This window comes from Coregonus lavaretus, assembly GCF_964263955.1.
Source record: "Coregonus lavaretus genome assembly, chromosome: 24".
Classification (NCBI taxonomy): Eukaryota; Metazoa; Chordata; class Actinopteri; order Salmoniformes; family Salmonidae; genus Coregonus; species Coregonus lavaretus.
The window spans coordinates 45503531-45517672 of NC_140011.1; the positions used below are offsets into that span (position 1 = coordinate 45503531).

The 14142-nt window shown below is 45.8% G+C and overlaps 1 protein-coding gene across 1 annotated transcript in view; it reads left to right on the forward strand.

The window, feature by feature from the left end:
• Positions 1 to 14142, forward strand: part of LOC311099909 (inositol polyphosphate 5-phosphatase K-like) — a gene marked incomplete at both ends in the record, with an annotated part of 74054 nt that overhangs the window by 34570 nt on the left and 25342 nt on the right. Inside the window, 3 exons of the mRNA XM_084140627.1 lie at positions 11846 to 12021; positions 12126 to 12237; positions 12815 to 12924. Coding sequence (XP_083996753.1) covers positions 11846 to 12021; positions 12126 to 12237; positions 12815 to 12924 — 398 coding nt within the window. The remainder of the gene's footprint in view (positions 1 to 11845; positions 12022 to 12125; positions 12238 to 12814; positions 12925 to 14142) is intronic.

Sequence of the window (14142 nt, forward strand, 5' to 3'; positions counted from 1 at the left end):
TATTGTGGATGGACCTGGTAGCTTTATTATCTCTATATGCTGGGTATGGACCTGATAGCTTTATTAACTCTATATATTGGGTATGGACCTGATAGCTTTATTAACTCTATATACTGGGGATGGACCTGATAGCTTTATTAACTCTATATATTGGGGATGGACCTGATAGCTTTATTACCTCTATATACTGGGGATGGACCTGATAGCTTTATTAACTCTATATACTGGGGATGGACCTGATAGCTTTATTAACTCTATATACTGGGTATGGACCTGATAGCTTTATTAACTCTATATATTGGGTATGGACCTGATAGCTTTGTTAACTCTATATACTGGGGATGGACCTGATAGCTTTATTAACTCTATATACTGGGTATTGACCTGATAGCTTTATTATCTCTATATATTGGGGATGGACCTGATAGCTTTATTAACTCTATATACTGGGTATGGACCTGATAGCTTTATTAACTCTATATATTGTGGATGGACCTGGTAGCTTTATTATCTCTATATACTGGGTATGGACCTGATAGCTTTATTAACTCTATATACTGGGGATGGACCTGATAGCTTTATTAACTCTATATACTGGGGATGGATCTGATAGCTTTATTAACTCTATATACTGGGTATGGACCTGATAGCTTTATTAACTCTATATACTGGGTATGGACCTGATAGCTTTATTAACTCTATATACTGGGTATGGACCTGATAGCTTTATTAACTCTATATACTGGGATGGACCTGATAGCTTTATTAACTCTATATACTGGGTATGGACCTGATAGCTTTATTAACTCTATATACTGGGTATGGACCTGATAGCTTTATTAACTCTATATATTGGGTATGGACCTGATAGCTTTATTAACTCTATATACTGGGGATGGACCTGATAGCTTTATTAACTCTATATACTGGGTATGGACCTGATAGCTTTATTATCTCTATATACTGGGGATGGACCTGATAGCTTTATTAACTCTATATACTGGGTATGGACCTGATAGCTTTATTAACTCTATATATTGGGTATGGACCTGATAGCTTTATTAACTCTATATACTGGGGATGGACCTGATAGCTTTTGTCACGGTTCAGACAGACGACCAGAGGACCACAATTGCGTCACACCAGAAAGTTTATTAAAACTTAAGGGAAAAGGGAAGTAGGGAGTGAATGAAGGCTCCAGGGGTAACAGGGATCCCGTCCAATGTGCTGGGTCTGTGCCCCCCCCAGTGGCAGCGATGCGTCCTATGAAGCCGGTGGTGGGTGGTCCAGAAGTCCTGGGGGGGGGGAGACACAGACACAACAGGGCGGAATGAAACAAGGCAGCAGTACAGTTCAAGGGAAATCCAAAATACGTAGTAGCAAGGCAGAAGGCTGGTCAGAGTTACCGGGATTGAAGAGTAGTCAGGAGTCGTTATGGCAGAAGCAGGTCTGGATCTCCTGGGGCAGAAGAGTATCCAAAAATCAGGCAGGTCCGGGGTCACAAAACCAGGGTGAGCCAGAAGCGCGAGCAAACAGGTTCCGGGTGTGAGCTTTGCAGACGATCTGACACCGGAGAGCTGAAAGACAGGGCCTTAAATACTGGGAGAGGTAGTGGGTAATGCAGCGCAGCTGGCAGAGTAATTAGAGCAGAGCAGAGCAGGGACAGGTGGAGCTAGTTAGGCTGAGTAGAGAGAGTGGTGAGCAGAGTGGAAGAAAATTAAGGTGGTAACCCGGTGGAGTGAGAGGCTCATGACAGAACCCCCCCCCCAAGGGACGGCCCCAGAAGTCCCAAGAGCAACACCACGCCGGGCGGGAGGAGGGGAGCCGGAGGAGGGCTAGAACTCCTCCGAACGGTCCGAGTGAACGTCCTCATCCTCGGAGGAAGCCGGAGGGCCGTGGTCGGGAGATGGGACAGGTCCCGAGACAGGATCAGGCACAGGACAGGAAGCCGAGCGGGCAGGACGGTTAGGGACCCCTCTGGGGCGGCCCCTACGGATTGCAGGTTGATCAGGATGCCGTTGGTGGAAAGCGGTGATGAGAGTCCTATCCACAATCCGACTAGCTGGCACCCAGGTCCTTTCCTCAGGTCCATAGCCCTCCCAGTCAATGAGGTACTGGAGACCCCTACCCCTCCGTCTGGACCGAAGCAGGCGGCGGACGGTGTAAACCAGACCACCATCGACGAGCCGTGGAGGAGGAGGACAAGGCGCAGCAGGGACCAGCGGACTCTCATGGATGGGCTTAATCTTAGACACATGGAAAGTGGGGTGCACCCTCAGGGAATTAGGCAGTTGGAGCCGGACAGCAGTTGGGCTAATCACTCTTATGATAGGGAATGGGCCAATGAACCGAGGTGCCAGCTTCTGTGACTCCACCCTGAGTGGCAGGTTCTTCGATGACAACCACACCCTTTGACCAACATGGTAGGTGGGAGCAGGAATTCTCCGACGGTTGGCCCCGGTAGTGTAGCTGGCAACGGATCTGAGGAGTGTGGCTCGGGCTTGTGACCAGGTGCGGCGACATCGACGGGCAAAAGCAAGTGCAGATGGGCAAGTAACCTCCTCTTCCTGGCTGGCAAATAGAGGAGGCTGGTATCCATAAACACATTGGAAAGGGGACATACCGATGGCAGAGCAGGTCAGAGAATTGTGTGCGTACTCCACCCATGTCAATTGCTGCGACCAGGAGTGGGGGTTGCGTGAAGTCATGCATCGCAGTGCCTTCTCGAGCTCCTGATTAGCCCGCTCTGACTGCCCATTGGATTGGGGATGGAATCCGGAAGTCAGACTGACTGTGGCTCCCAGCAGGTGACAGAACTCCTTCCAAAAAGCGGAGGAGAATTGTGGACCACGGTCAGAAACTACATCCTTTGGCAGTCCGTGGATCCGGAAGACGTGTTCCAGGACCACCTGGGCGGTCTCCTTGGCGGTTGGGAGCTTGGGGAGGGGAATGAAGTGTGCCATCTTGCTGAAACGGTCAACTATGGTGAGAATGACGGTCATGCCACTTGAAGGGGGCAGCCCCGTGACAAAGTCAAGGGCGATGTGAGACCAGGGACGTCTGGGCACAGGCAGGGGCTGCAGCAATCCGGCTGGGGGCTGGCAGGACGACTTGTGTTGGTTGCAGATGGGGCAGGCTTGGACGAATTCCCGTACATCCTTTCTCAGAGAGGGCCACCAGAACCTCTGGGCGAGCAGGTTGTAAGTGCGGGTGGAGCCAGGGTGACAAGCTAGGCGGGAGTCATGTCCCCACTGAACGACCTGGGACCTCAGGTCTTCGGGGACAAAAAGGCGGTCAGCTGGGCAAGTGCTGGGACCTGGCTGGTTACGGAGAGCCTCCAGCACCTGTTCCTCAACAGCCCAGGTCAGAGCTGCAACGATGCAGGGACTTGGCAGAATCGACACAGGGTCCTTGGAGGGGGTGTCATCCTTCTGGAATTGACGGGAGAGGGCGTCTGGCTTGGTGTTGCGTGATCCAGGCCGGTATGACAGAGTGAAATTAAACCTGGTGAAGAACAGGGCCCAGCGGGACTGCCTGGAGTTCAACCGTTTGGCCGTGCGGATGTACTCCAAGTTCTTATGATCGGTCCAAACGAGAAATGGAATGGTGGACCCCTCCAGCCAGTGACGCCACTCCTCCAAGGCAAGCTTCACAGCCAGCAGCTCACGGTTCCCTATGTCGTAATTGCACTCAGAGGGGGACAACCGACGTGAGAAAAAGGCACAGGGATGGAGCTTCCTATCCTCCGCAGCCCACTGAGAAATCACAGCACCAACTCCCACATCCGAGGCGTCCACCTCCACAATGAATTGCCGGTCCACATCAGGCATCTGGAGGATGGGAGCGGAGGTGAACCTCACCTTGAGGGTACTGAAGGCTTTGTCGGCTGCTGGGGTCCAGGTGAAGGGTTGCTTGGTGCTGGTTAGAGCAGTGAGAGGGGCAGCAACGGTACTGTAGTTCCGGATAAACTTTCTATAGAAGTTAGCAAACCCCAGAAACTGTTGCAGCTTCTTTCTGTTCTCCGGAACTGGCCATGAAGTGACTGCTGATACTTTGGCAGGATCCATTTGGATACTTCCCTCTGCCACTATGTACCCCAGGAAGGCCACTGTCTTGACGTGAAACTCACATTTCTCTGCCTTGGCGTAGAGGGAATTCTCCAGAAGACGATGAAGGACTTGCTGGACATGGCGGGTGTGTTCAGACAGGTTTCTGGAGTAGATTAAGATGTCATCCAGGTAAACGAAGACAAACTTGTTTAACATGTCCCGCAGTACATCATTCACTAGAGCCTGGAACACAGCAGGAGCATTGGTGAGGCCAAAAGGCATAACCAGATACTCGTAGTGGCCTGTTGGTGTATTGAATGCGGTTTTCCATTCATCTCCCTCCCGGATCCGCACTAGGTGGTAAGCGTTTCTGAGATCCAACTTGGTAAAAACAGTGGCTCCCTGGAGCAACTCAAAAGCAGAGGTGAGCAGAGGCAGAGGGTAACGGTTTTTCACTGTGATGTCGTTGAGTCCCCTGTAGTCGATGCAGGGGCGAAGAGATCCGTCCTTCTTCCCCACAAAGAAGAAGCCAGCACCAGCAGGAGATGAAGATGAACGGATTAATCCTGCGGACAGAGAGCCATTGATGTAGTCCTCCATGGACTTTCTTTCAGGAGCAGACAACGAATAAAGACGACCCTTTGGAGGGGCTGTTCCAGGGAGGAGGTCGATGGCACAGTCGTACGGTCGGTGAGGGGGCAGAGATGTGGCTCTTGCTTTGTTAAACACCTCTCTGAGACCATGGTAGCATTCTGGGACATTGGAGAGGTCAGGAGCGGAGTTAGTAGGTACTGGCCGAGGGGGTAGTGCGGCAGCAAGCAGGCAGGTTCGGTGGCAGTCCTCTCCCCACTCCCTGATCACCCCGGTCACCCAGTCGAGCTGAGGGTTGTGCCGGCGGAGCCATGGGTAACCCAGGATGAGGGGTTGGCCTGGAGAGGGGAGCAGGTGAAACTGGATAGTTTCTTGATGGTTTCCGGACAGACCCATCGAGACCGGGGCCGTGACATGAGTGACCGATCCGAGTAAGTGTCCGTCCAGTGCCCGGGCAGGAATAGGAGGTGTCAAACGGAGGTTCTCCAGTCCCAGTTGGCGTGCCAGCTTGATTTCCATTATGTTGGCTTCGGCGCCAGAATCCACCAGAGCAGCCAGGGTGTGAGTTGAGTCAGAGAGGCGGAGGTGAACTTGCAGCAGGGGTTTGCGGTCGGAGGACTGGATGGTCATTGAACTCAACCGGACTCCCCCTATGCCCGGTGAGCTTCGGCCCTTTAAAGGGCAGGTTACCACACGATGTCCATCACCTCCACAATAGAGGCAGAGGTTTGAGGTGAAGCGGCGCTGGCGCTCTGCAGGAGTGAGAGAGGCTCGCCCAATCTCCATAGGCTCAGACTGATCAAGCTGACCTGGGTGAGTGGCAGTAGATGACAGGAGCCCAGTCGGATCTCTCCGAATGCCGGTAGTAGGTGGACCTTGGCGCCCCCTCTCACGACGACGGGTCTGTATCCTTCTGTCGATCCTGACAGTCAGTGCGATGGCTTCATCAAGAGTGGAAGGCAGTTCATGGGAGACCAACTCGTCCTTGATATAGTCAGCCAAACTATGGAAGAACGCGTCCACCAACGATGGTGTGTTCCAAGAACTTCGTCTAGCCAGGGTTCGGAAGTCGATGGAATGGTCTGCGACTGTACGTCTGCCTTGTCGAATACTGAACAGTTCATGAGACGCCTCTGCGGTTGGTGAATCCAGGTCAAACACCTTCAGCATCTCCTCAGCAAACAGGTCGAAGGTTGCACATGCGGGGGTTTGACGTTCGAACTCTGCTGTTCCCCAGAGTCGAGCTCGGCCCGTCAGGTGAGTGATGGCATACCCAACTTTAGCCCCCTCCGAGGCGAAGGTCCTTGGCTGCAAGGAGAACTGAAGTCGGCAGCTAGTCAGGAATGGCCGGACCTGGGTTGAATCGCCGTTGAACCGCTCGGGGTTTCCAATCTTGGGTTCCGGAGCAGCGGCTGCAATGACCGGGGCAGGTAACTCGGGGGCAGGGCTGGTGGGCAGACTGGCTGGGGTAAGGTTGGTGAGGAGTTGAATGATCATGGCGAGTTGTTGTTGCTGCTGCTGGAACTGCTGCTCATGCTCATCGGTTTCCATGTCGGGGAAAGTGTGCGCTGAGTCCATAATGGTCAGATCGTACTGTCACGGTTCAGACAGACGACCAGAGGACCACAATTGCGTCACACCAGAAAGTTTATTAAAACTTAAGGGAAAAGGGAAGTAGGGAGTGAATGAAGGCTCCAGGGGTAACAGGGATCCCGTCCAATGTGCTGGGTCTGTGCCCCCCCCAGTGGCAGCGATGCGTCCTATGAAGCCGGTGGTGGGTGGTCCAGAAGTCCTGGGGGGGGGGAGACACAGACACAACAGGGCGGAATGAAACAAGGCAGCAGTACAGTTCAAGGGAAATCCAAAATACGTAGTAGCAAGGCAGAAGGCTGGTCAGAGTTACCGGGATTGAAGAGTAGTCAGGAGTCGTTATGGCAGAAGCAGGTCTGGATCTCCTGGGGCAGAAGAGTATCCAAAAATCAGGCAGGTCCGGGGTCACAAAACCAGGGTGAGCCAGAAGCGCGAGCAAACAGGTTCCGGGTGTGAGCTTTGCAGACGATCTGACACCGGAGAGCTGAAAGACAGGGCCTTAAATACTGGGAGAGGTAGTGGGTAATGCAGCGCAGCTGGCAGAGTAATTAGAGCAGAGCAGAGCAGGGACAGGTGGAGCTAGTTAGGCTGAGTAGAGAGAGTGGTGAGCAGAGTGGAAGAAAATTAAGGTGGTAACCCGGTGGAGTGAGAGGCTCATGACAGCTTTATTAACTCTATATACTGGGTATGGACCTGATAGCTTTATTATCTCTATATATTGGGGATGGACCTGATAGCTTTATTAACTCTATATACTGGGTATGGACCTGATAGCTTTATTAACTCTATATACTGGGTATGGACCTGATAGCTTTATTAACTCTATATATTGGGTATGGACCTGATAGCTTTATTAACTCTATATACTGGGTATGGACCTGATAGCTTTATTAACTCTATATATTGGGTATGGACCTGATAGTTTTATTAACTCTATATACTGGGTATGGACCTGATAGCTTTATTAACTCTATATACTGGGGATGGACCTGATAGCTTTATTAACTCTATATACTGGGATGGACCTGATAGCTTTATTAACTCTATATATTGGGGATGGACCTGATAGCTTTTATTAACTCTATATACTGGGTATGGACCTGATAGCTTTATTAACTCTATATACTGGGTTTGGACCTGATAGCTTTATCAACTCTATATACTGGGGATGGACCTGATAGCTTTATTAACTCTATATACTGGGTATGGACCTGATAGCTTTATTAACTCTATATACTGGGTATGGACCTGATAGCTTTATTAACTCTATATACTGGGGATGGACCTGATAGCTTTATCAACTCTATATACTGGGGATGGACCTGATAGCTTTATTAACTCTATATACTGGGTATGGACCTGATAGCTTTATTAACTCTATATACTGGGGATGGACCTGATAGCTTTATTAACTCTATATACTGGGTATGGACCTGATAGCTTTATTAACTCTATATACTGGGTATGGACCTGATAGCTTTATTAACTCTATATACTGGGTATGGACCTGATAGCTTTATTAACTCTATATACTGGGGATGGACCTGATAGCTTTATTAACTCTATATACTGGGTATGGACCTGATAGTTTTATTAACTCTATATATTGGGTATGGACCTGATAGCTTTATTAACTCTATATATTGGGGATGGACCTGATAGCTTTATTAACTCTATATACTGGGTATGGACCTGATAGCTTTATTAAATCTATATACTGGGTATGGACCTGATAGCTTTATTAACTCTATATACTGGGGATGGACCTGATAGCTTTATTAACTCTATATACTGGGGATGGACCTGATAGCTTTATTAACTCTATATATTGGGTATGGACCTGATAGCTTTATTAACTCTATATACTGGGTATGGACCTGATAGCTTTATTAACTCTATATACTGGGGATGGACCTGATAGCTTTATTAACTCTATATACTGGGGATGGACCTGATAGCTTTATTAACTCTATATATTGGGTATGGACCTGATAGCTTTATTAACTCTATATACTGGGTATGGACCTGATAGCTTTATTAACTCTATATACTGGGGATGGACCTGATAGCTTTATTAACTCTATATATTGGGGATGGACCTGATAGCTTTATTAACTCTATATACTGGCTATGGACCTGATAGCTTTATTAACTCTATATACTGGGTATGGACCTGATAGCTTTATTAACTCTATATACTGGGTATGGACCTGATAGCTTTATTAACTCTATATACTGGGGATGGACCTGATAGCTTTATTAACTCTATATACTGGGGATGGACCTGATAGCTTTATTAACTCTATATACTGGGATGGACCTGATAGCTTTATTAACTCTATATACTGGGTATGGACCTGATAGCTTTATTAACTCTATATACTGGGTATGGACCTGATAGCTTTATTAACTCTATATATTGGGTATGGACCTGATAGCTTTATTAACTCTATATACTGGGGATGGACCTGATAGCTTTATTAACTCTATATACTGGGTATGGACCTGATAGCTTTATTAACTCTATATACTGGGGATGGACCTGATAGCTTTATTAACTCTATATACTGGGTATGGACCTGATAGCTTTATTAACTCTATATACTGGGTATGGACCTGATAGCTTTATTAACTCTATATACTGGGGATGGACCTGATAGCTTTATTAACTCTATATACTGGGTATGGACCTGATAGTTTTATTAACTCTATATATTGGGTATGGACCTGATAGCTTTATTAACTCTATATATTGGGGATGAACCTGATAGCTTTATTAACTCTATATACTGGGTATGGACCTGATAGCTTTATTAACTCTATATACTGGGTATGGACCTGATAGCTTTATTAACTCTATATATTGGGTATGGACCTGATAGCTTTATTAACTCTATATACTGGGGATGGACCTGATAGCTTTATTAACTCTATATACTGGTTATGGACCTGATAGCTTTATTAACTCTATATATTGGGTATGGACCTGATAGCTTTATTAACTCTATATACTGGGTATGGACCTGATAGCTTTATTAACTCTATATACTGGGTATGGACCTGATAGCTTTATTAACTCTATATACTGGGGATGGACCTGATAGCTTTATTAACTCTATATATTGGGGATGGACCTGATAGCTTTATTAACTCTATATACTGGCTATGGACCTGATAGCTTTATTAACTCTATATACTGGGTATGGACCTGATAGTTTTATTAACTCTATATACTGGGTATGGACCTGATAGCTTTATTAACTCTATATACTGGGTATGGACCTGATAGCTTTATTAACTCTATATACTGGGGATGGACCTGATAGCTTTATTAACTCTATATATTGGGTATGGACCTGATAGCTTTATTAACTCTATATACTGGGTATGGACCTGATAGCTTTATTAACTCTATATAATGGGGATGGACCTGATAGCTTTATTAACTCTATATATTGGGGATGGACCTGATAGCTTTATTAACTATATATACTGGGGATGGACCTGATAGCTTTATTAACTCTATATACTGGGTATGGACCTGATAGTTTTATTAACTCTATATATTGGGTATGGACCTGATAGCTTTATTAACTCTATATATTGGGGATGGACCTGATAGCTTTATTAACTCTATATACTGGGTATGGACCTGATAGCTTTATTAACTCTATATACTGGTATTGACCTGATAGCTTTATTATCTCTATATACTGGGTATGGACCTGATAGCTTTATTAACTCTATATACTGGGGATGGACCTGATAGCTTTATTAACTCTATATATTGGGGATGGACCTGATAGCTTTATTAACTCTATATACTGGCTATGGACCTGATAGCTTTATTAACTCTATATACTGGGTATGGACCTGATAGTTTTATTAACTCTATATACTGGGTATGGACCTGATAGCTTTATTAACTCTATATACTGGGTATGGACCTGATAGCTTTATTAACTCTATATACTGGGGATGGACCTGATAGCTTTATTAACTCTATATATTGGGTATGGACCTGATAGCTTTATTAACTCTATATACTGGGTATGGACCTGATAGCTTTATTAACTCTATATACTGGGGATGGACCTGATAGCTTTATTAACTCTATATATTGGGGATGGACCTGATAGCTTTATTAACTCTATATACTGGGTATAGACCTGATAGCTTTATTAACTCTATATACTGGGTATGGACCTGATAGTTTTATTAACTATATATACTGGGTATGGACCTGATAGCTTTATTAACTCTATATACTGGGTATGGACCTGATAGCTTTATTAACTCTATATACTGGGTATGGACCTGATAGCTTTATTAACTCTATATACTGGGTATGGACCTGATAGCTTTATTAACTCTATATACTGGGGATGGACCTGATAGCTTTATTAACTCTATATATTGGGTATGGACCTGATAGCTTTATTAACTCTATATACTGGGTATGGACCTGATAGCTTTATTAACTCTATATACTGGGGATGGACCTGATAGCTTTATTAACTCTATATATTGGGGATGGACCTGATAGCTTTATTAACTCTATATACTGGGTATGGACCTGATAGCTTTATTAACTCTATATACTGGGTATGGACCTGATAGTTTTATTAACTCTATATACTGGGTATGGACCTGATAGCTTTATTAACTCTATATACTGGGTATGGACCTGATAGCTTTATTAACTCTATATACTGGGTATGGACCTGATAGCTTTATTAACTCTATATACTGGGGATGGACCTGATAGCTTTATTAACTCTATATACTGGGGATGGACCTGATAGCTTTATTAACTCTATATATTGGGTATGGACCTGATAGCTTTATTAACTCTATATACTGGGTATGGACCTGATAGCTTTATTAACTCTATATACTGGGTATGGACCTGATAGCTTTATTAACTCTATATACTGGGGATGGACCTGATAGCTTTATTAACTCTATATATTGGGGATGGACCTGATAGCTTTATTAACTCTATATACTGGCTATGGACCTGATAGCTTTATTAACTCTATATACTGGGTATGGACCTGATAGTTTTATTAACTCTATATACTGGGTATGGACCTGATAGCTTTATTAACTCTATATACTGGGTATGGACCTGATAGCTTTATTAACTCTATATACTGGGGATGGACCTGATAGCTTTATTAACTCTATATATTGGGTATGGACCTGATAGCTTTATTAACTCTATATACTGGGTATGGACTTTATAGCTTTATTAACTCTATATACTGGGGATGGACCTGATAGCTTTATTAACTCTATATATTGGGGATGGACCTGATAGCTTTATTAACTCTATATACTGGGTATGGACCTGATAGCTTTATTAACTCTATATACTGGGTATGGACCTGATAGTTTTATTAACTCTATATACTGGGTATGGACCTGATAGCTTTATTAACTCTATATATTGGGGATGGACCTGATAGCTTTATTAACTCTATATACTGGGTATGGACCTGATAGCTTTATTAACTCTATATACTGGGTATGGACCTGATAGTTTTATTAACTCTATATACTGGGTATGGACCTGATAGCTTTATTAACTTTATATATTATCTCTGTCTCAGGGTAATAAGGGCGGTGTATCCGTGCGGTTCTCCCTTTATGGTCACATGATGTGTTTTGTGAACTGCCACCTGACGGCTCATATGGGCAACGCTCTGCATCGCGTTGATGAGTTTGAGTACATTCTGGAGACTCAGGACTTTGACCTGGACAACACACCCACCGTCCGAGACCACAAGTCAGTACCACACACACAGTCACACACACACGCACGAGCGCACGCACACACACACACACACACACACACACACGCACAAACACACTTATCGCTCTCTCTCCCAGGGTGGTTTTCTGGTTTGGTGATCTGAACTTCCGAATCGCTGACCATGGAATGCACTTCCTCCGATCCTCCATCAACAGCGGACGCTTCAACCTTCTGTGGGAGAGGGACCAGGTAACACACACAAGATTGACACACACACAAACACACACACATGTGCCTCCCGAGTGGCGCAGTGGTCTACGGCACTGCATCGCAGTGCTAGCTGTGCCACTAGAGATCCTTGTTCGAATCCAGGCTCTGTCGTAGTCGGCCGCGACCGGGAGACCCATGGGGCGGCGCGCACAATTGGCCCAGCGTCGTCCAGGGTAGGGGAGGGAATGGCCGGCAGGGGATGTAGCTCAGTTGGTAGAGCATGGCGTTTGCAACGCCAGGGTTGTGGGTTCGATTCCCAGGGGGGGCCAGTATGAAAAATATAAATAATGTATGCACTCACTAACTGTAAGTCGCTCTGGATAAGAGTGTCTGCTAAATGACGTAAATGTAAAAAGTGATACACACACACATGATACACACACAAGCACACACCCTCTCTCTCTAACTCTGTGTGTTATCCTGTAGCTGTTAACGATGAAGAAAAAGCACACACACACCCTCTCTCTCTAACTCTGTGTGTTATCCTGTAGCTGTTAACGATGAAGAAAAAGCACACACACACCCTCTCTCTCTAACTCTGTGTGTTATCCTGTAGCTGTTAACGATGAAGAAAAAGGAACCGTTCCTGCAGGAGTTTGAGGAGGGACCTCTGAAGTTTAAACCTACGTACAAGTTCGACCGCAACTCTGACACCTACGATACCAGGTAACACACTACACAGTCAAATACACTCCTGTACAGCACACACTTCATAAGCCAACTTGCTGTCTGACCAATGAGAGATAGAGAGAGAGAGAGAGAGAGAGAGAGAGAACACCAGATAAGACAGAAGAAAGTACACCAGCCAGGACAGACTGACTATTGCAGCATAGACGCTGAGGACTGAGACGTCGGGGGACACTGTGACCCCTGGACAGGGCCAACCAGGCAGGATATAACCCCTCCCACTTTGCAAAAGACAATAAGGAGGCCTGCGTCTTGTACGTGTAGGTATGTACGGCAGGACCAAATCAGAGAGATAGGTAGGAGCAAGTCCATGTAATGCTTTGTAGGTTAGCAGTAAAACCTTGAAATCAGCCCTAGCCTTAACAGGAAGCCAGTGTAGAGAGGCTAGCACTGGAGTAATATGATCATTTTGGGGGGTTCTAGTCAAGATTCTAGCAGCCGAATTTAGCACTAACTGAAGTTTATTTAGTGCTTTATCCGGGTAGCCGGAGAGTAGAGCGTTGCAGTAGTCTAATCTAAAAGAGATAAAAGCATGAATTGGCTTTTATGCGTCATTTATGGACAAACGTTTCTGATTTTTGCAATGTTACAGAGAAGGACAAAAGCTGCTCTTGAAAAATGTTTGATACGCTTTTCGAAAAAGAGGTCCTTCACAGTTTTGTTTCAGACGACAGTACAACCATTGAGATTCATTGACAGATCTGACAGCAGATCCCTTTGTTTATAGGGTCCTAAAACTAGTATCTCTGTTTTGTCCAAGTTAAAAGTACAGTATAAAAATTGCCGCCATCCACTTCCTCATGTCTGAAACCAAGGCTTCCAGGGTAGGCAATTTTGGTGGCTTCACCATGCTTCTTTGAAATGTACAGCTGTGTGTCGTCTGCATAGCAGTGAAAGTTGACAATTTTGTTTCCGTATGACATCACCAAGAGTTTATTAGGTACACCCATTTAGTACCGGGTCGGAACCCCCTTTGCCTTCTGAGCATGGAAACGTTGCTCAATTGGAACCCGGTGTGGTCGTCTGCTGCAATAGCCAAGGTGACAAGGTGACCTCCGTGACAAGGACCGACGAGTTGTGAGTTACGAGATGCACACCACTGTTGTGCTGCGCCGTTATTTGCCTGTTTGTGGCCCGCCTGTTAGCTTGCATGATTCTTGCCATTCTCCTTTGACCTCTCATCAACGAGCTGTTTTC